Genomic DNA, 21,170 nt, shown 5'->3' on the forward strand with positions numbered 1-21,170 from the left:
TCTTTTATTATAATTTTCTCACAAAATACATAAATAGAGAGCAAAACAGAGAGCTTTGCATTCTTTGTAGGTGCCCTATAGCCCAGTGAAATATTTCTATGTGGAGTGTAAGTTACAGAGTATTTTACAACTTCATCTTCATATATTGCCAATGTTAACATTTTATAATCATATGTACATAAAAATACAACCAAACAAAATAAAATACCATTGAAACATTTACCAGCAATGAAACAATAGATCATGCCCTGTAGACTTTATAGTCTAAAATGGATAAGAAGAGCATGAAAAGTGCTGATCTACAAGTTGAAGCAAAGAGGCCCCTGCCCAGTGAACTATATGCATACAGTCCAAAATGGATAAAATGAGTAGGAAGAAGTGCTGAATGCTGATCTACGAATTGTCATCGTAAAGTTTTTTCAGTTGGTTTTAGTATTAGAAAATCAGATCTAGTGCCTTGCTCCTGGATCACTTCTACTTTTCAGAGGTAGTACCTAATCAGTGAGGTAGGAGGTGCTCAAAATACTCAGCTCACACCATTGCTCAGTTTACAAGGAGTGGAGTTGACTTTGATCTACTCCCTCTTGTACTTGTACAAGTAAAAGCTGAAAGGTTTCTTATCTACTAAGTTTTCTCAGGAGAAGACAGTGTGATCATATAAATACAAGTCTGAAGGAACACAAGGGAAGCAGCAGAGGTCTATGTTAAGGGAGAACATTCCTCAGTTCACAGACTCCTTCTCTGTAGAGACACAGCAAGAGAGAAGTTTTGCTCTTTGACTTGGTTATCATGGAGTGCAAACAAGGTATGTGTTAACGCTTTACATTTTTTGGGGATAAAACTGTCATTATGTTCCTTATCAGATTCTCAGATGGAAGGTACAGTTTGTATGTATGTAATGGAGTTATCATAAACTGATACATTTAACCTATTTTCTCTTTCAGTGTGTATGCACACAACATATTTTTTGTAACCAGGTTTGGAGTGGGTTTGCTCTGGAACCTGCCTGAAAAAGCTCTAACAAATCATTCAAAACAATGAACATTTTCATGTCTGTGGAAAAATGTCTTGGTGTACTTATGTTCAGTTTTTGAGCATCTTTCAACTGCTTCAAGTTTCCACAGACACTAAAGAGGGTAAAAGAAGTGAAATGAGCAATCTTCAGGCACCTTGCACTGGGAAGATGCTCCATTCTTACAATTTAAGCCAATGTGAAACCTCAAAAGATGCCCTGAAGATGTACAGGTTTTTTGGGGGGGCATTTTATCATTGTTTTTGCTTGAAAAACATAGAGATTTCTTCATTGTTGAGTGGAGTTAAAAAAAATGCCTGTAAAGCACCAGTACAAAAAACTCCTGAAAGTGCTCAAAAATACATTTGTTGAAAACACACTCGGCAAATGACCAGAAAATGCTAAAAAATAGGATGCTTCAGGTTTACAAAACGCTGGATAAAAGTAGCGTTTCCTGAAGCGTCTTCCACCTGAAAGATAAAACGTTTTTGTCCACTTGAAAAAGGTGTGTGCAGACACCCTTACCTTTTGCATAACACAATGGTTAATCATTTAACAATCATTAATCGTTATCTACATTCATTTATACCTGGCAATTGGATTTAGTTCAATTTTTTTTCTCTGGTATATAAACCTTTTACAGCTTCAATGCCCAAACAGTATGTGAATGAGCTGATAAAGTGGGGGAGATTTACTAAGCTAAATACACTAGATTTCTTGTTCAATCAGCACCAAAAAAAAACTTGTTACACACGCCAGGCTACGACTATGTGATGATGTGTCATGCGACTCTGAACTCCCAGTGTTGCATTGTCACATCAAATCTAATGATCTCTTTTGGTGTCACATAGCGATCTGCAGCACAGAGTCACAAATGTTTCCAAATGTGTTGGATTTTCTATTGCTGATCACAAGTTGCATCACTCACTTGCCATAGACTTCGGTGCAAGTTACATGCGACTTTGCTACTTATTTGCGATATGGCAATTTTTTTTACAGCAAAATTACAGCATTAAAATAGTCACACGACAGCAAGTTGCAGACAAGATACACAGATGTTTTTGGTCACACGATTTGTCTGAGAGTCACAGCATTTGTGACCACAGTAAAATGTGAACGCCATGAGTCATATATTTGACAGTTTAGATTGATGCCACAGCATCCATCCACCATGGAGACCTGTTAAAAAAACATATTCCATGGGGCACACTTTGCTTAATACTATGTTAATTCATTTTTGGTCTGCTTGTCCATTTTTGCCATCAGTGTGGCATCTATTTAGCAAACAAAAACAACAAAAATTTCAATCTTTCCCCTAGCCATTGCACAGTAAAAAAACACAGACAGCACTTGGATAACACAGAGATTATATTCATTATATTCATCTTTTTTTACATTCGGTCAATTTAATCAGCAAATCCGTTTTTTTATTTCTTTTCATGCAGACAATTTGTGTACAAAAAAGATTGAATGTGTAAATACACCCATAGACTATAATGGGTAGTTTTTTCTATCCTTGAAAAATGGATATCGAAATAGTACCTATCTTAAAATATGCTAGATTTATGAATAACCTGAAGTAAGCTAACAAAGGGGTGGAAGAAGGAAAAAAAAATGTCAAACATTTTTAGAAAAATGCAAATTTAGTTGTGACTGTGATAAATTTGTTTCCTCTTCTGCCTATTTGGTCTTGTTTTAGTGTATATGTACATTTGGAAAATATGCAGCAGACTTTATAAGCAAATTTTCTGGATAAATAAAAATAGCAGTGTTATGAATGAAATTTCACAAAATCTCACACGATGACCAGCGGCTTATCTCTGGGAGAACAATGTGATCGGAAGTCCAATATCGGTTATGCCCAATCAACATCTCCCCCATAAATCAGTCTGCCGATGCCCCCGTTAAAAATTGGGCCCCCTTCACACGTCCGCATAAATCTGGTACTGGAAAAAACAGTATCGGAGTCATCAGTGTTTTCGATCAGTGTGCAATCAATGTTTATACGATATGGCAAAAGAAAAAGGAATTAAAAAGCTTCTCCTATACTTCGCAATGTTAAACACATACAGCACATGGACGGCACACAGATGCCCTCCTTGTGCTGTACGTGTTTTACACGGACCCATAGGCTGGTATTGGCCCTTGTCATCCGTGCTGTCAGAAAAAAATGAACATATCGTCATGTGGTTTACACAGACACACTATACGGAAATATAGAAAATATGGAAATGTGCACAGCAGCATAGGTTATAATGGGTACGTGAAAAAAACAGATGTCATACATACCTGAAACAAGGACGTGTGAAGAGGGCCTTAGACTGTCCAGTATCAGAGCACTCAGTAGAAATTAGTCTATATGTATGGAAACCTTAAATTGTGTGTGAGATCATTCATTTCTGCAATGAAAACCGTACCAGTTTTTGCAGTCGATATAAATATTTCAGAGAGAAAACATTTGAGAGGGCAATTATTGTTTTGGAGCAGAATTAGTTTGCTTTTTATTTTTTTGGCGACATCTGTTTTCTCTTTCAGAAAAGTCTTATTATATTCTGCAAAACTATCCAGTGTTCGCATAATTAGAAAAGTCCTATTAAAGTGACAATTCTCCAACTATTCGTAATATTCTATAAATTCACTTATTAACATCTTTTGCCATTCGGGTATGTCAGGAGATATCATTGCGGAGGCCCCTTAAGCTGTTAGCTCGAAGTCGCTATGTTGACATTATTTCCACTGAAATAAAAGGGGTTGTATATATACTTTTTTGAAAGAACATAGTGGGCCCCCTCATTCTAATGATCAGGGGGATTCCAGCTTTCAGACAAGCACTAATTATACCTTCCAACATATCTGAATGAAGTGATTTTTGCATTTTAAAAGCTGTTAATTTAACTCTTTAGTTCCATGAATAATGTTTCACTACATTTTTTTAAATAATATGATATCAAAAGATTCAGTATAACTGTTGAACAATGTTACTAAGTAGAGTATGTTAAGAAAAGCTTTTTGGAAAGGGTTAAATCTCCAGCTCTGGAGCCTTGATGAAGTGCACTTGGCAAGGTTTGTTTTATAACCAATCAGTGCTGTTCTTTTGCTTCCTCAACCTCCGAGAGAGGTTGAAAACAGGGCATATGAATATTTGATGGTGTTAGGAGGAGCAGGATACCCAATTTACTAATTCCTAAGACTATATTCAACCGGTTACAACAACCGTGTGTCATCATGTGAATGCTAAAACCTGCAAATGGCTGCAGCAATTATATGTAGACAAAATGCATCATCGCTGAAAACTATTAAAGGAGTTGTCCACTACTAAGACAACCCCTTCTTTAACGAAATGTTCGACCCCAATAAAATAAAAAACCTATACTTGCCTTCCATGCTGGCTCTGTTCCAACGGTGTCAGCACTTGCTGTCCCGTGACTGTGATGTGGTGGATTGACACGTGGTGCCCAGCACCCAATCAGTGCTGCGGTCACGGTCCCTGCCTTTGGACAAATTGAACATGAAGAGTAAGTCCGAGATCAGCTGCAGCTCTGACTTCCTCTTCATGTTCAGTTTGTCCGAAGGTGGGGACAGTGACGCCAGTACTGATTGGGCACCAGGTATCACATGTCATTCAACCGCATCAAAGCCCCCGGACCGCGAGTGCCGACACTGATGGAACGGAGATGGCACGGGAGGTGAGTTTAGTTTTTTTTATTTTATCGGGGCCGAACATTTAGTTTAAGAAGAGGTTGTCCTGGTAGTGGAAAACCCTTTTAAGTAAAAACTTGTGGGAAACCAGTGAAATGTGGCTAGAAAACTGTGGATATTGGTAAATTGGGTATACTTTTTTCAGTAATTCACAACTGCAAATTTAGCTTTACATCCACAGGTAACACGAGAATTTGACTGCACATTTTTTCTTCACTGATCAAAATAATTGGGAATATCATAACAAATCCATGCTCCACCTATTGCAGATATTGACATGCTGCCCTTGACTGCCAGGTCTCTGTATGTGTAACATCAAACTTGATACATAGTTCTCAGCCGGCTTTTCAAAGTATGTTTTTCTCTGAAAAGCTTCAGCTTTTCAGAATAAAACATACACAGTTGCAATAATACAGTCAGTCTCTGCCTGTGGTTTGAGAAGCGTGAATCACATAACAGGTTTCCTTTTAAACTAGGACTGGACTTACCCTTAGGAGACAGGCATAAGGAGTCCTCATTTTGTGCTACAAGCTGGCTGCACCCAACCATTTACAACAAGAAAAAGGTGACGTGCAGGACAGGTTGTCATGCCTGTTAAACAACCTGTCTTCCAGGATCGAGATGAAGAAAAAAATCAACTTTTTACTGTGCTTAAAACTGAGTTTTGTGCTAATTATTAACTTACCAAATAAAAAAAAGTAACTATAATTTTGTTTTATAGTTATCCTGCAATGGAAATGTTGGTTATTATTATTTAGAATCATAAGGCCTTTTTCTAAAATTTTTTTGGGGTTTAGGATATTATTTGGTTTAAAAAATAAACACCTTGAATTTTTTATGGTTTTTTTATGGATTTTTTGCATTCAAACATTTTGTACATAAGTTTTTCATGCATTTGTTTAAAGCTCCACACTGAAGCCTATGGAAAAAACACATGCAGAAATGCCAAACTTAGATCATGCTGTGTTTTGAAAAAGCATCACTGACCTTAAGGCCTCTTTCACAAGTCTGTGTCTCCAGTACATGTGGTTACAGTTTTCACACATACTGAAGACACTTACACACGTAGAGCCATTCAAATGTCAGTGTGTTTCCACGGACCGTGTGTCCGTGGGCAAAACATGTTGATATGTCTGCTTTTTGCATGCCTCCGGGCCGCAAAACGGCCCACACCCAGATGACATCAGTGTGACACGTACAGGAGCCTGGGAAACAGCGGTACAGTTTGTGCTGTTCCCCAGCGCCGGGTGCTGGAGGCAGCTGTCATAATTTTCCTGTGCTCACGCTGAGATCAGCATGAGGAAGGGACAATCTTGAGATTTGTATTAATCCCCCACTGTCTACACAGAGTGTGAAATTAAGAATATAATAAACAACACATTATACTCACCTTCACACCTAATCCCCTGAAGCCATTGTTCCTTGTAAAAAAAACAAAAATAAAAAACAACATCTCTCATCTGTTCGAAGTTGAAAGAATCCATAGAGTTCCATGCCATAATCCATCTGTGCGACATTTGCTCATCAGAATGAGTGGTGGCATGAGGCAACCGCTCACACTGAAGAGCAGGGCAGAATGAATCACTGCAGTGAGTGGACCCCTGAACTGTGGTGACCTCAGTGAGATCATCGCAGCTCAATGTGAGAAATTTCTACTTTGCCTAATGTGCCTGCAGTGATGGTTCCTCATCTTGGCAAGGGCCCTCAATAATGCCAGGTGACTGTGAGAAGTATCCTAGTGACAGGACTACTAGACTCCGGGATTTTAGTGACCCTGGTATGGGCCCCACTTCTACATGTGCCAGTCCCAGGATGGGGGGTAGGCGTCAGGTGTATCCATGGAGATACCAAGAACTTTTCTGTGGCCCTGGTTGACATTGATACAAACTGTGGTTCCGTGTCCCACAAAGTGGGAGTGGTCAAAATTGTTGGTTTTGATTTTCCTCTGTTTTGGGATTTGTGGGGTAAAGTGGTACTGCCTCAAAGCTCAGCTGATAACCGGGTCACAACTGAAGAAACCAATATTCCTGAGCTGCAGGTGTCCAGGGCAAACTTTGGAACTGCCCAACTCAGGGACTTTGGTAAAAAAAAACTCGAGGGTGGAGGAAGTAAGGGTGCTAAATGTTGTTCCTCATGAGCCGGGAACCAGTGTTTGGGTTACACGTTTGGCTAGGCATAATGATTGGTTAGTCCCCTGATATAATGTGATGGGTCAGGCAAAAGAGCGCCTCCCCAAGACATGATCTAGGATTTATAGTCCGTTGACTCGAAAGAAGTAATTTAAACCTGGGGGATAGAGTGTGAGTGTTGGTGCTCTAGGTGAAGACATAATACCATTCACTTTGAGGAATACATATACTGTATATATGTGATTAATATTGTACTTTTTTTCCCCACATGGGTCTATATTTGGGAACGAATATTTTTCTAATGATTAACATTTCTCTAGACTGACATAATGTTTATATTTGCTTGTCTTCTGTGCAGTTCACCTCCTTTTTAAGTGTTATGTGTATGTTGTGATTACATGCATTTTCAATAAATAATTTGTTTAAGCATGGAAGTATATTTGTTGGCTTTCTAGTATTATATACTCCCATATATGTAAAGCGCATTGTGAAAGTATTTGGCCCCCTTGAACTTTTCTACCTTTTGCCACATTTCTGGCTTCAAACATAAAGATATAAAATTCTAATTTTTTTGGGAAGAATCAACAACAAGTGGGACACAATCGTGAAGTGGAACTAAATTTATTGGATATTTTAAACTTTTTTAACAAATTAAAAACTGAAAAGTGGGGCGTGCAATATTATTCGGCCCCCTTGAGTTAATACTTTGTAGTGCCACCTTTTGCTGCGATTACAGCTGCAAGTCGCTTGGGGTATGTCTCTATCAGTTTTGCACATCGAGAGGCTGAAATTCTTGCCCATTCTTCCTTGCAAAACAGCTCGATCTCATTGAGGTTGGATGGAGGACGTTTGTGATCAGCAGTTTTCAGCTCTTTCCACAGATTCTCGATTGGATTCAGGTCTGGACTTTGACTTGGCCATTCTAACACCTGGATACTTTTATTTTTGAACCATTCCATTGTAGATTTTGCTTCGTTTGGGATCATTGTCTTGCTGGAAGATAAATCTCCGTCCCAGTCTCAGGTCTTTTGCAGACTCCAACAGGTTTTCTTCCAGAATGGTCCTGTATTTGGCTCCATCCATCTTCCCATAAATTTTAACCATCTTCCCTGTCTCTGCTGAAGAAAAGCGGGCCCAAACTATGATGCTGCCACCACCATGTTTGACAGTGGGGATGGTGTTTTGAGGGTGATGAGCTGTGTTGCTTTTACGCCAAACATATCGCTTTGCATTGTGGCCAAAAAGTTCGATTTTGGTTTCATCTGACCAGAGCACCTTATTCCACATGTTTGGTGTGTCTCCCAGGTGGCTTGTGGCAAACTTCAAACGAAACTTTTTATGGATATCTTTGAGAAATGGCTTTCATCTTGCCACTCTTCCATAAAGGCCAGATTTGTGCAGTGTATTACTGATTGTTGTCCTATGGACAGACTCTCCCACTTCAGCTGTAGATCTCTGCAGTTCATCTAGAGTGATCATGGGCCTTTTGGCTGCATCTCTGATCAGTTTTCTCCTTGTTCGAGATGAAAGTTTAGAGGGACGGCTGGGTCTTGGTAGATTTGCAGTGGTCTGATACTCCTTCCATTTCAATATGATTGCTTGCACAGTGCACCTTGAGATGTTTAAAACTTGGGAAATCTTTTTGTATCCAAATCCGGCTTTAAACTTTGCCACAACAGTATCTCGGACCTGCCTGGTGTGTTCCTTGGTCTTCATGATGCTCTCTGCACTTGAAACACAACCCTGAGACTATCACAGAGCAGGTGCATTTATACAGAGACTTGATTACACACAGGTGGATTCTATTTCTCATTACCAGTCATTAAGGGCAACACTGGATCATTCAGAGATCCTCACTGAAGTTCTGGAGTGAGTTTGCTGCACGGAAAGTAAAGGGACCGAATAATATTGCACGCCCCACTTTTCAGTTTTTAATTTGTTAAAAAAGTTTAAAATATCCAATAAATTTCGTTCCTCTTCACGATTGTGTCCCACGTGTTGTTGATTCTTCCCCAAAAAATTAGAATTTTATATCTTTATGTCTGAAGCCAGAAATGTGGCAAAAGGTAGAAAAGTTCAAGTGGGCCAAATACTTTCACAATGCATACACACATTTGGCGGGGTCATATTGTCCAACTTTAATAAACTAGGAGGACATATTTTGAGGACCGTGCACAGTAATTATGTCCAGATTGAAACCCTTTAGTGTTCTCATGTTCTCACCAGTGATACCCATTTTATAGCCATTATAGAGTATGATGCTCCCATTGCCACACAAACACACAATGAATATGGTATCCCCACAGTGAATTCCACCTCCAGTTTCACACCACACGTATAGTATAGAACATAATGACTTCACAGTGCCACTATCAAAGTATAATACCCTCACAGCGTGATGCACCCAAATTGCCCCCCCCCATAGTATAATATCCTCATAGGCCCACACACACACACACACACACACACACACACACAGCCTCTATACAGTATGATGGCCTGTTAGTATGATGCCCCTAAAGTCCCTCACAAAGTATGAAGGCCCTCACAGTTCCCAATTCAATATGGGGGCTCTCACAGTCCCCAACCCAATATGGGGGCTCTCAGAGACCTCCACAGCCCCTCTGACAGTATTATAATCCCCACTAGCTCCCCACTCAGTATTATTACCCACGCCACAACCAACTCACTATAATGTTCCCCACCAGTCACCCACTCAGTATAATTGGCCCTCACCAGCCCCCCATTCTGTATGATCAGCCCCTCATTCAGTATTATTGGGCCCCAGCAGTTCCCCATTTAGTATGATTGGTCCCTACAATTATTGACATTACAAAATAAAAAAAAACACTACTCACCTCACCCCATTCCTCCATCATGCTGCTCTTGTCTGTGCAGTGTGAGTACAGAGGCTTCAGCACAGCAGGCATGATGTAGTGATGTCATCGCACCTGCAGTTCACGAAGTCTCAGACTCACTGGTACAAGCTGAATGGTAGATCATGGAGCCTTCGGCACCCTGTTCCAAAATTGTGTTCAACTGTATCTGCACCCTGAGGATGCTCATACTGCTGAAATTATGATGGAGGAAGGAGAGGGGGCCCGGTGCCGAGCCTTAAACTGACAGGCTACCAAATAGATACTAGTTGGAATGTCTCTCCATAATATAGCCTGGATGTGAAAAATGTGTGCCCAGCGTCCTGCTGCCTTCACTTGCTTTGTATCAGCACTTCATCTATCCTGCACTTATTTCTTTTTCATGTGCCTTACTCCTTATCTGTAGTCTGTGTGCTCTGCCCTCCCTGAGACTTAGTATACTATCTCCTCTGACCACTCTTGAGATCTATGTACAACTCCTTACCAGTCCTGCTGATATCTCTAACAGAGCAAGAGCGCTGAAGGAGTTCAAGAACCTAACATTTCTCAGCATTTTTGTCTGTTATCATTGGTTTTCAGGACATTTCTTTCTTTACTAACATGATTAAAAGGCACAACCCTTTCACATAATGTATTTTTTTATTTAATTGCCATTTATTCTGCCATTTTGATTTTTTTTTAGTGCCACATTTTTTCATGATATATATTTATTACGTGTGTCTTTATTTTTATAAAAAGTTTTATTACTATCGATTGAAATGTTTTCATTTTGCTCATGAATGTCCTTTATGTCTTCCAGAAGCAAGCCATAAAAAGTTGCTTCTTATTGATGTGGACTGTGGAACAGATGATGCCCAGGCTATTATGATGGCAATTGTATCTCCGAATGTTAAAATTTTAGGAATCACATGTGTTGGGGGCAACACTCAATTGGACAATGTTTGCAAAAATGTCCTGCGCGTCCTTAAATTGTGTGATCGCTTAGATGTAAGTAATGGATTGATTTTGTGCATGGAGCCCAATTTGAAAACGTTCCCCATTTTTTAATATAACATTTACAGTATGTTGTAAACTTATAGGATTGTTTTTTAAGTTTGAGCTATTAGATGAAAATTGAGACTATTGAAGTATGAGTATTTGTTCTTTCTATCTCAATATTTTTATAGGCCTTATAGGGCAGCCATCTCCTCTACCTGGTACTTGTGAGACAGTGCTATTACCAAATGTAAGAAACTAATTTACAAAATAAAGTCTTGTAGTGGTCACTGTAAAAATAAGCATGGGGTTAAATATATCTATAATTCTAGGACTATTGTATACTAGCTCTGTTTTAATATGCAAAATAGGATACATTTTTCTTCTTAACCGTAAGAGAAAGCTGATGCAGAGCTATTGGAATAAACACAAAATATACAGCTGCTAGTAATATAAAAAAAGGAAACCTTTTTCTTTTCCAACATCAGAGATGGGTCCTCTGAATGTTGTCTTCCAAACACTTTCACAGCCTCAAAGGGGTCAGGCCCCAACCAATCATAAAGTAATGGCATATTCTGACATATATGCCAATTTATGAGACGCGAGTAACCCTTTACCTCCTACTCATTGACCTCTGTTTAACGTTTTAAAGTGCTGTTGAATAAGCCCTGCATGTGCTGCCCTGAAGTGAATAGCTTGACTGTCTAATGCCAGTCGAGTTACATCTCAGATAACCAAGATAAAACGGTAAAATCAAAAGTGACTCACCCTTTGAAATGGAATCCTGGTGACACACTTGGGTACTGGAGGACCTCTGTGCAGTAAGTCATTGGGCCTAGGATGGGCCTAGGATGGAAGGACCCAAATGCAGTGCAATATTTACCCTTCTGCACTTGAGGTCCTGTGCCAAGAGCAGTGCCCAATATATTAAATTTTTTTTTTAATTTTTTGGGATTTTAGAAATTTTCTCTTCTTCAAATACAATTCTGTTCTATATGATTCTGTTCTTCAAATACAAGCTGTACTTTTTGCACCCTCCATGCGAAAATGTCAGGAAAATCCTACTAGAACACCTAAACTTTATATGAGGTTAATTACAATCACTGTAAATGATGGCAGCTGTGTACTGACTACTCTTTAACAGGATTTTGAATGTGATTGTCTAATTCTGGACACAACCACAGACCAAATTATGAGAGGACGTTCATGACGCGCCCCCTGGGCCATGGGGTACTCGGAAGCCGGGCCTCCGATTGCTGGGGGATATCACGGTAGCTGGCCCGGTCCATGACCCAGGGTGGTCAGTAAAAAGGGGGGTATTTATAAGGGATTTAAATGTTTATGACGCCACCTGTGGAATGCGGCTAAGGGGTGCCGCCGCTGTGGGGCAGTCCTCTGGAGCTGGTGTTACGGCAGCAGGGATGGTGTGGCTCTCCACAGGTAGAGCTATCTCCAGGGCAGTGTGGGGGTGTAATGGATGGTGGTGCAGGGGAGAGACGGCAGGATGGTCCCGGAGGAAAGATGGACACTCACACGGAGGTAAGCTTCAGTACCTTTACTGGTGATGTTGCAGGCACGGTCCAGGGTACTCCAGGCGAAGGGCGCCCTTTTGGACTCTCCCCAGTGAGCGGGTATAGGGCCTCCTGATCCGTTGCTTTATTCTCTAAGCTTCTGACCTGCCTGGAGCTAGGCCTAGCTTGGTTACTGTCTCTCTTTGCACCTGCTGACCTGGTGGTATGGCCTTCTCTTTGGAGATCACTCTCCCTAGACGCTGGGGCCTCCGTGACTCCTAGCCCTGGTACTGTAGTCAGCGTTTGGTGAACCTGGGACCTGTAGTCCTCCAGGGGTTTCGGTGGTTCCTACTGGGTGTAAAGGGTCCCTGTAGGTGCGGACCCGGTGTCCGGTATATATATCGGGGTGAGCCTGGTATGCTTCCCAGCCCCCTCACTACTTCTTCCTTCTCCATTCGCCTTCGGCCCACTCAAGGCCCTCACTAGGCCTTCACACGTGCTGTAGGCCTTGGCTTGCCTAAGCACAGCGGCCAGCGCGCTGCCTCTTCGCTGCTCTCTGAGCGTCAGCACGCTCTCAGCTCAACTCTGAGCTCTGTACCTCTCTGTGTCTGAGAGACTAACTCCAACTCAACTCTAATCTGAGCTGCCTGGCTCCACCCTCCCTTTATATATCCCTATCAGGGCTCCCTCTGGTGGTCTGAGGTGGTAGGGTGGAGGTGTGTGAACGTGTGAGGGCCTGTTGTGGAGAAGTCCATCCATGCACCCTTCTGGGTTCTGTGGCACCAATGCGCAGCAGGGCGCCACATTCACACTTGTGCAACCACATTATTTTAGTTTTATTATTTTATTTTTATCTTAAAATGATTTAAATTTGTTTATCATTGGATTTGTAAAGTTTTGAAATGATTGTTCTTGGCATGGTTTTTGTTATACACGACAAAACTCTGGCATTTTCACAGGGTTGTGTAGACTTTTTATAACCACTGTATTCTATTTTATTTATTAAGGAAGAGAAGGACACCCCCCTTTGTGCCTTGATGTTTGTTCTAAAATAGTGCTTCCAGGTTCGGCAGGAAATTACCCCTTGAGCTTTCTGTTGATTGACTCTAAAGGTGATTAAGCAAAGGTCAGTTAGGGCAGTAGGACATTCCTTCAGTGAAAAGGGAGGTTGGTACTATAGTATAGCTACAGATGGACTAAATCCTGGTCGTTCTCCTATTTCTATGGAGGGTAACTGGTAAATGTTTCTCCTAGGATTGGGTGTTCTTCTACTCCTTTTCTGCATCTATAGTTGACTCCATCTCTTTAATAGGTTAATAAAGATTGTTCCCAAAAATAGCTACAACTTTTAACTTTCTTTTAGGGTTCGCTCACACGAGAATATAACTCAGTAGAGTGCAATCATATAAAAAATCGGATTGCACTCAGACCGATGTGATTCAATGAGGCAGTGCAGATGTGCATGTTCTTTCTCAGCTGTAGTCGATGTGCTGCAATTTCACTCGGATATCGGTACAGTGCGAGGAAAAAATTGCATGCCATATGGAGCATCAGTATGGCATTCGATTTTGATGGATACATTGCAATTCTGTAGCATAGGAAACTGTAAATAGCCCTGTAAAAGATTAATAGCTGCTGAGTAAAAAATAAAATATTGACAACACACGGACAGCGCACAGATGACAAGTGAGAAAGAAATCGTTCCACTCTCCTAGATGAGAATGGGACCAAAGCTGGTGCCACCCCTGTGACTGAAACCGGAATGCTGCAGGGGGGAATAAAGTTCATTTTTCCCCCGCAGCGTTCAGCTAAGTGATGGCACTGGGCAGATTAGTAACACTATTAACCTGCAGATTAACCACATATCTGCAGGTTAATAGTGTTTTTCCTGGTGACAGGTTATCTTTAGAGAGATGTGCCACATGAAATGAGAAGCTTTCAAATTTATGCAAGAGGCATCTATATTCTGACTGCATTACAAAAATAATATAAATCCAGTTTTATGGTGAAATGAGAGCTGCAATTAGAGAAGTTAAGACCACTGTAACTGGTCTTATACTCTGAATATTCTTCACAACAAAAAAGCCCTTGAGTGGACCCAGATCTAGAAAACCTAGAAGAGGTAAATGCTTGGCTGTATTCTGATGGTGACTTGGAAGCAGAAGTGATTATATCCTCTGTCCCAGAAGAGAAGAAAAAATATTACTTTTCTTTGGAGGTACAGACTAATTAATATGGCAGAAGTACTATGAATATTGAAGAAACTGCGGAACCCTGCTCAGTACTACATGAGTTGTTTTCTGATCTGAAGGCAAAATGAAATAGGACCTACTTCATCAAAGTGTTTATGCCAGATTTTTTTGCCATAAAACACTTTGAAAAGTCGCAATTTATTTTCACAACACAAGGTTGCACAAAAATCTTGTGACTCTTGACACCGGGCTTGATGAATCTGTGCCATAGTCTATACAGTAAGCAGAATTATTAAAGAGATGATCTTGGAAGAGTGGGAAGATGTAGAAAGGAGGCTGGTTATTACTAGAGATTTTAAAAAATAATTTACTCTTTGAACCTGAAGACATTAAGATTTGAGAAGTCTCCAAAATTGATCTTCCATTTGAGAAGGTTATTAAAAAGAGTTCCATCTCCTTTTGAGGGTCAATCAAACTTGAAAAATCTGATGGCTAGGGAAGAATGATTATGTAAGATAACTTGGGAAACTTCTTCAGTTATCATCAAAAGAAATGTAGCTGGCACCTCTGTTGCAAGCTAATAGTAACTGGATTGATTAGTAAGAGAACCATTTTATAATGAAAACACCCAGAGAAGAAAATCTTAAAACATTTCCATTATTAAAAATGGTGTGGTATAGCGACAAACTTGGCTGTACGCGGAGGTAAAACACGGGATACTATCTCTTTAAATTTTCGGGTTAGTTTATTTAGCAGTCATAAACTACCCTCGAGTCCATAAAGAAAACACAGCCCATTCGGCTAAAGAGACAAAACAAAATACAAAACTTGCAGCACAGTCCGTATCTTGGCTAAGGTCTGGCAACTCACAATTAGCCACACACAGGTTCAGCACAGCCTGTGCTAGCTCCTTCATGGATCAAAATTTCCCCAGGTACTGAACACACCTGAGTGTCAGGGCTGGCTATTTAAAGCCCAGACACTCCCCTGATTGGAGGGATGGTGGATAACGTCCCTCCCTGCACTTCGTTATCCACTGAAAACATTTGCTTGTAAATGTGGTTCTATTAACTCTCTCTGCACCTACTTGTGCAGGAGAACTTGCATGTTTTCACATCACTGAGGCTAAGAGTCTCAGCGACACATACCTCCCTTCTGACACACTACTTTTCACAATGGCTACAAGATTCATGGCAGGCTCCATGGCTGAATCAATCCGGTTTGCAGCAAAAAATTGAGATTTATCTAATACAGCAAGGTGGGCCATATGGCTAAATACTTAATCTGGCGACACTCATTCAAAGAACAAGCTTTGCTCAATTCCATTTTCTGTTTGACCCCATTTTGGACATCCTGAAAGGAACTGTTTACAGAAGAGAAGTCAAAAAGATTGTCCTCTTTTCATAGATCTTGTCCTCAACCCCGACAGGAGAATAAAGAGAAAAGAAGGAGTGGTAGATGGGGCTACCCTAAAGGAAGAAAAAGAAGAGCATTCATTTTTAGTCCTAACTCAAATATGGGGAGACAATAAGACCAAAGGATTAGACAGAAGATATCAACATTTTTACAGAGCTCGGGAAGATGTAACTCAGAACCTGTGAGTTCTACAAACTAAAAAAAGGCTTCAAAATAAAAAAATTCCCAGCCTCCAGCAAAAAAATTCCAATTGACAACAGGTCAAGTGCAGGTCTTGAACAGACTAGTATGATTAGAAGCTGTCATTCCAGTTTTACATTCAGAACAGTACAGGGGCTTATAATCAAGCTACTTCTTCATAAATAAATAAATAAATAACGCTCATTTCATACAATTATAAGCTAAAAAAATCTAAACACATGGATATCCTATAAAAGTTTCAAAATAAAATCCATCACAACAAATTTGCCTATGATAAATTTGAATGATTGGATATGCACATTAGACCTAAAGGATGCCTTTTTTCATATTCCTGGTTAATTGTTCTTTCAGAAGTATCTAAGATTTCTAAAGTTTGTCATTTTCAGTTTCAGTGCCTTACTTTCAGTATGTCATTTGCTCCACGGATCTTCACCAAAATTGTTGCTGAGATCATGATGTTCCTAAAAGGAAAAGAACTTCCAATAATACAATATCTAGACTATTTCCTGTTGACTGCAAATTCAGTTTAGTCTCTCCTATTTCAGCTTTTCATAGCTATCTCTGTAATAAGGCAGCAGGGAGGAGGAGAAGAGATGACTTCTCCTCCTCTCTCCATACATGAGTATGTCATCCACACTGCTGTGGGCATACTCCCACCATGTAATAAGTGATTTGCATTGGTTCTGAACTAGTCCCATGACCACAGTCAGAGAGAGCAGGGACAATTAAATACTGTTTTAAAAACACTTAGGCTAAGTGCCTGTGGTGCCCCTGAGGGTTCAGTCACCACAGGGGTACTGCACCTCAGATAGACGTGTGGTATCTCCTCTTTCAGGTAAGGATGGAGCATCACTCAGGACCCCGCTTCACACTCAACACTACACCACTCCTGTCCTGAAGGGGGCCTAAATGCACCAGGGTGCTGCCCCGGCCCGGGATAGAGGAGATGGGGGGAACCAAAGATAGGGGGAACCAAGTAGTGGGTGAGGGTGGAGGACACACTTACAGGAAGCACTTATAGAATCTATATAACCTACGGCCATCTTAAGTTCAAGGTCTTTGATTGTGGTCTTCTGTCAGGGTCCAGCAAGAGTCTGTAGCTGGCTGAAGATTCACGGTCCTCGTTCTCTGGCCTTGAGACGAGGAGCGGGTCAGAGTTAACCCGTGTCTCTGCCCGGTCAGGGTCCTGTTCTAAGAAGGCCTTGGAGGGGAGCAGAGGAGATAGGCTCCACAGGCAAAAGGATCCCAGGGGGATACGGACGGAGCGGAGCCGCCACCTGTATTCTTCATTTTGGCCTAGCCAGAGGGATTCCTGCTCCAAGAGGGGTGACCGGCCCCCGATATCTGACTTTGTCACTTCAAGTCTCAGTCAGAAAAGCCCGGAGGCTCAGTGGATCCCAGGGGGATACGGACGGAGTGGAGTCGCCACCCGTATCTCTCCAAACTGCATTTATCCAGTGGGACCCGGCCTTACACCACGTTCATACCACACACAGTGAGGAGAAGACTCAGTGGGAGAACAAACTAAGGAGAGGGGTCTCGACAGGTGCTCCTGATCTACATGGAAAGTGCTGAACCCCCTACCCGGTGGCCACAGTACGCTGTGTGTAGCAGAGAGAAGCTTTGCAGCTGAAAGTTCATCTAAAGTGAGTAAAGACCCGGATGACTTCATACACCGCCTCCGCTTGTTTATTCCTGCGCGGCACTGCACCCACCATACTTCCACATAGACCTCCTACCCACTGCCCTGAGGCCTACTCCGCCTGTGGGGAGTAGTACCAACTGTGCTGCCAGAACACCGGCCTCAGAGGACTGTCGCAGCGCTGGTGGCCATCACCAGGAACCGCAGGTGGCGTAGTCAAATAACCACTCATCCTTGAAAGCCCAATATTTTTTATGTGACAGCCCTGGGCACGGAACGGGTCGAGGCCACGACTGCATCCCCCACCACATCTACACTGACCCGGCTCCAAGTAACCCCAGCCGTCCAGGGAGGGCGAGTCATGCCCACGGTGCAGAAAACTCCGGATTTTTCCTGAGCGTTTCTGCATCTTCCTGGCAGAAAAAACGCATGCGGATTTTACATGCGTTTTTCCTGCCAGGGACAAGTGGAAGTGAAGCGTTTTTCACATGCATTTCCACATGCGGGTTGTCAAGCGCTTTCCAAGCTTTCCATTTTAGCGTCACTTGGAAAGTGCTTGACAACTTCGTCACACTATATAAATTCATGCAACCGGCATGGATTTATAGAGTGTGACCGAAAGAATGGTAAAAAATAAAAAATAAATATTATACTTACCTTCTGATGGCCCCTGGTGCCCTTGTCCTGCCTTGCCAGCAGCTCGGGGTAGACTAAAGGGCTTGCCATGACGCCATTTAGTCATGTGACGCTGGGGCCATCAGAAGGTAAGTATAATGTATATTTTTTATTTTATTCTTGTTTTTTACAGGTACTATGGTACCCGAGTCTGGAGGAGAGTCTCCTCTTCTCCAAACCCTGGTACCATCCGCACATTGAAACGCATGTTATCCGCATGTACAGATCCAGTGATGTGGAATCCAAGCGATCCAATGCAAGTCAATGACGGCGAAAACGCCGCGATTCCGCAAAATAATTTGTAGTGCTGCGGATTTTTCCACAATGACAATCCGCATGTGCACAGCACATGCGGATTATCATTGGGGAACATGACAGGCCTTCTACCAAGCGTTTTTTAAGCGTTTCTGCAGCAGAATTGACGATGCGGAAACGCTTAAAAAACGCATAGTGGGCACACAGCCTTACATTTAGTGATTAGGGATAATACAGCCATTATTAAAGAGAGTATTAAGAGGCTGATAAAGCACTCAATGCATTCTACCCGTAAATGCTGATGTTTGGTGTTGAGTTTCCTTTAGAATAAAGAATATGGTCTAAAAATATAATATGTTTTGAAGCTTCTGCTTTAATCAAAATTGCATTCAACATTCTGTATTTTTAGACTCCACATTCTTTAGGTCTGATGCAATGTAACTGATCTGTGCAAAAAGCCGATTGCAAAATCAGCTTTGGCAATATCATGCGAAAGCAGATTAGCAAAGTCTGCAGATCTGCTGTAGGTTTCTTACCATGCAATCTAAGGGGTGAAAATCTGTAGCATAAATTGACTATGGAATAAAAACATGCAGAACAGTTCAATTTAGTGATTTTTATAAATGAGATTTGGTAAAATATTTTCCGCAATGCAGCCACTGTAATACACTGCAGACTTTCTGCCCACAATTAACTGGTGGACCTGCAGCATGTTTAGAAAAACATACTTCAACAGGATGGATATTTGTGTGAGCTTTATTGTGTGTATGCAGGCCAGAATGGTATAGACTCTTCTGATGGGATTAAGGGTACACACTTTACATAGATCCTCAATGTATAGTCCAGTCTTTGTGTATACTGGGAATCTGTATCCGCTAGTACAGTCTGTATAATGGGAATGCTTATAGTTGTGGGTCTGTCCAGAGTATGCATTTCAGTATTTGATTCTCTCCATTGAAAACCCATGATCACTCTCATGAGCATGCATATTTATGGATCAGTCAGGATGGATAATTGTCCTCTTCAAGTAAAAAATATATATTTATATGACTGCTGAAATGTTTAGAGGCAAAGACAAACAATAAAAAAACATCTAGTTATTAAAGGGGTGTTCATGAATGCCCAAACAGATCTGCTGATTATAGGGTTTTTCCGGGTTGCTTTTTTTTTCCTTTTTTTTTTTAAATTCCGTACATTTGCCCACTTGGTTGACAGGTTGTAGCAATATTGTCACAACTACCCCTCACGTGACTGCTGCAGGCAATCCCAAAGCTTAGTGGTCTTTTCCTGGCTACATCAGTATCACTATTGCAGCAGTCAGATATGCTCCTCTAGTCATGACTAGAGATGGGAAAATTGATTCGCAGGTCCATTGGCCAGGTCAGTAATCTGTGGCCGCTGGATGGGAGGCCTGTAAATCTTTATCTTCCGGTGTTCCCAGCTCTTCTTTAGGTTAGCCGGTCAGGGCAATGTCATCATTGCGGTGTGATGCACACAAATTACTGACCTGGCTAATTGACTGATTGATCGGATTCATGTGAATCGATTCTCCCATCTCTAGGCATGACCTCACAGCTGCAGTCTGTCAAAGCAGGTCAGAGGCAGCTGCAGTGGGTGAAGAAAGCTTATCTTATTATTTTTTTGCAGTGGGCAAAAATCCTGGAAAACAACAATGAGATTAAAAAGGATCTTTCATGAGACAGTGCTCTTTATTATAGAAAATTTCTTTGGATGCCCTAATAAAAATAAATAATCTTTATTTTTATATAGCGCCAACATATTCCACAGCGCTTTACATACATTATCATCACTGTCCCCATTGGGGCTGACAGTCTAAATACCCTATCAGTATGTCTTTCGAGTGTGGGAGGAAACTGGAGAACCCAGAGGAAACCTATGCAAACACTGGGAGAACATAAAAACTCCTTGTAGATGTTGTCTTTAGTGAGATTTGAACCCAGGACTCCAACGGTGAAAAATACATTCACCAGTAAATGTCATTTTAACATTTTACAACATTATCTGGCCATGTGGGGTGTGAGACATAATCAGACACATCATGTTTCATTTATGAAGGAGGGATTCTGAAAGTCACAAACACTATTATTATAGTACCATCAGGCGGCCCTTACTATTCAGGCCAGCAGTCAGCCCTCACTATTGTTAGAGGGCCATCAGCCGGCCATGCTTTGTTGTTCCCATTATTAACGAGTGGGTCTCCTATACAGTTATTGCATATGTAGTGACTGCAAGGGCTGCCAAAAATTAGGACGCACACCAATACCCCTTTGAAGAGACATAGAGGAGGGCCTCAGTAAAAAAAATGTTCCCATTTTAAAGGAGTGGGTCTCCTATAGGGGTAATGTCCATGCAGTGGCTGCAAGGGCTGCCAAAATTTGGAAAAAAAAAACAATACCAACTTAAAGACACATAGAGCTGGACCACAGTAACGACATGTTCCTATTAGAAAGGAGAGGGTCTGCTATACAATTATAGGGTATGCAATTAGTCCAACGGGGGCCAAAAATTATGAAAAACCTTTCTAACAATTTAAAGACACATAGAGCTGGGGCACAGTAAGGACATG

General features: G+C 41.3%; 1 protein-coding gene across 3 annotated transcripts in view; it reads left to right on the forward strand.

Moving 5' to 3' along the window:
- Positions 1-501: 501 nt before the first annotated feature.
- LOC141264367 (nucleoside hydrolase-like) overlaps positions 502-21,170 on the forward strand; it is a 101,944-nt gene continuing 81,275 nt past the window's right edge. The window contains exons 1-2 of one of the 3 annotated variants that reach the window (XM_073676648.1): positions 502-805; positions 10,516-10,703. In XM_073676648.1, coding sequence (XP_073532749.1) covers positions 790-805; positions 10,516-10,703 — 204 coding nt within the window. In that variant the 5' untranslated portion in view covers positions 502-789. The remainder of the gene's footprint in view (positions 806-10,515; positions 10,704-21,170) is intronic. The other 2 variants (XM_073676649.1, XM_073676647.1) reach the window with 2 other exon arrangements.

Source organism: Phyllobates terribilis, unplaced genomic scaffold, assembly GCF_046119375.1.
Source record: "Phyllobates terribilis strain yellow unplaced genomic scaffold, ASM4611937v1 Scaffold_4__5_contigs__length_816908805, whole genome shotgun sequence".
Lineage (NCBI taxonomy): Eukaryota > Metazoa > Chordata > Amphibia > Anura > Dendrobatidae > Phyllobates > Phyllobates terribilis.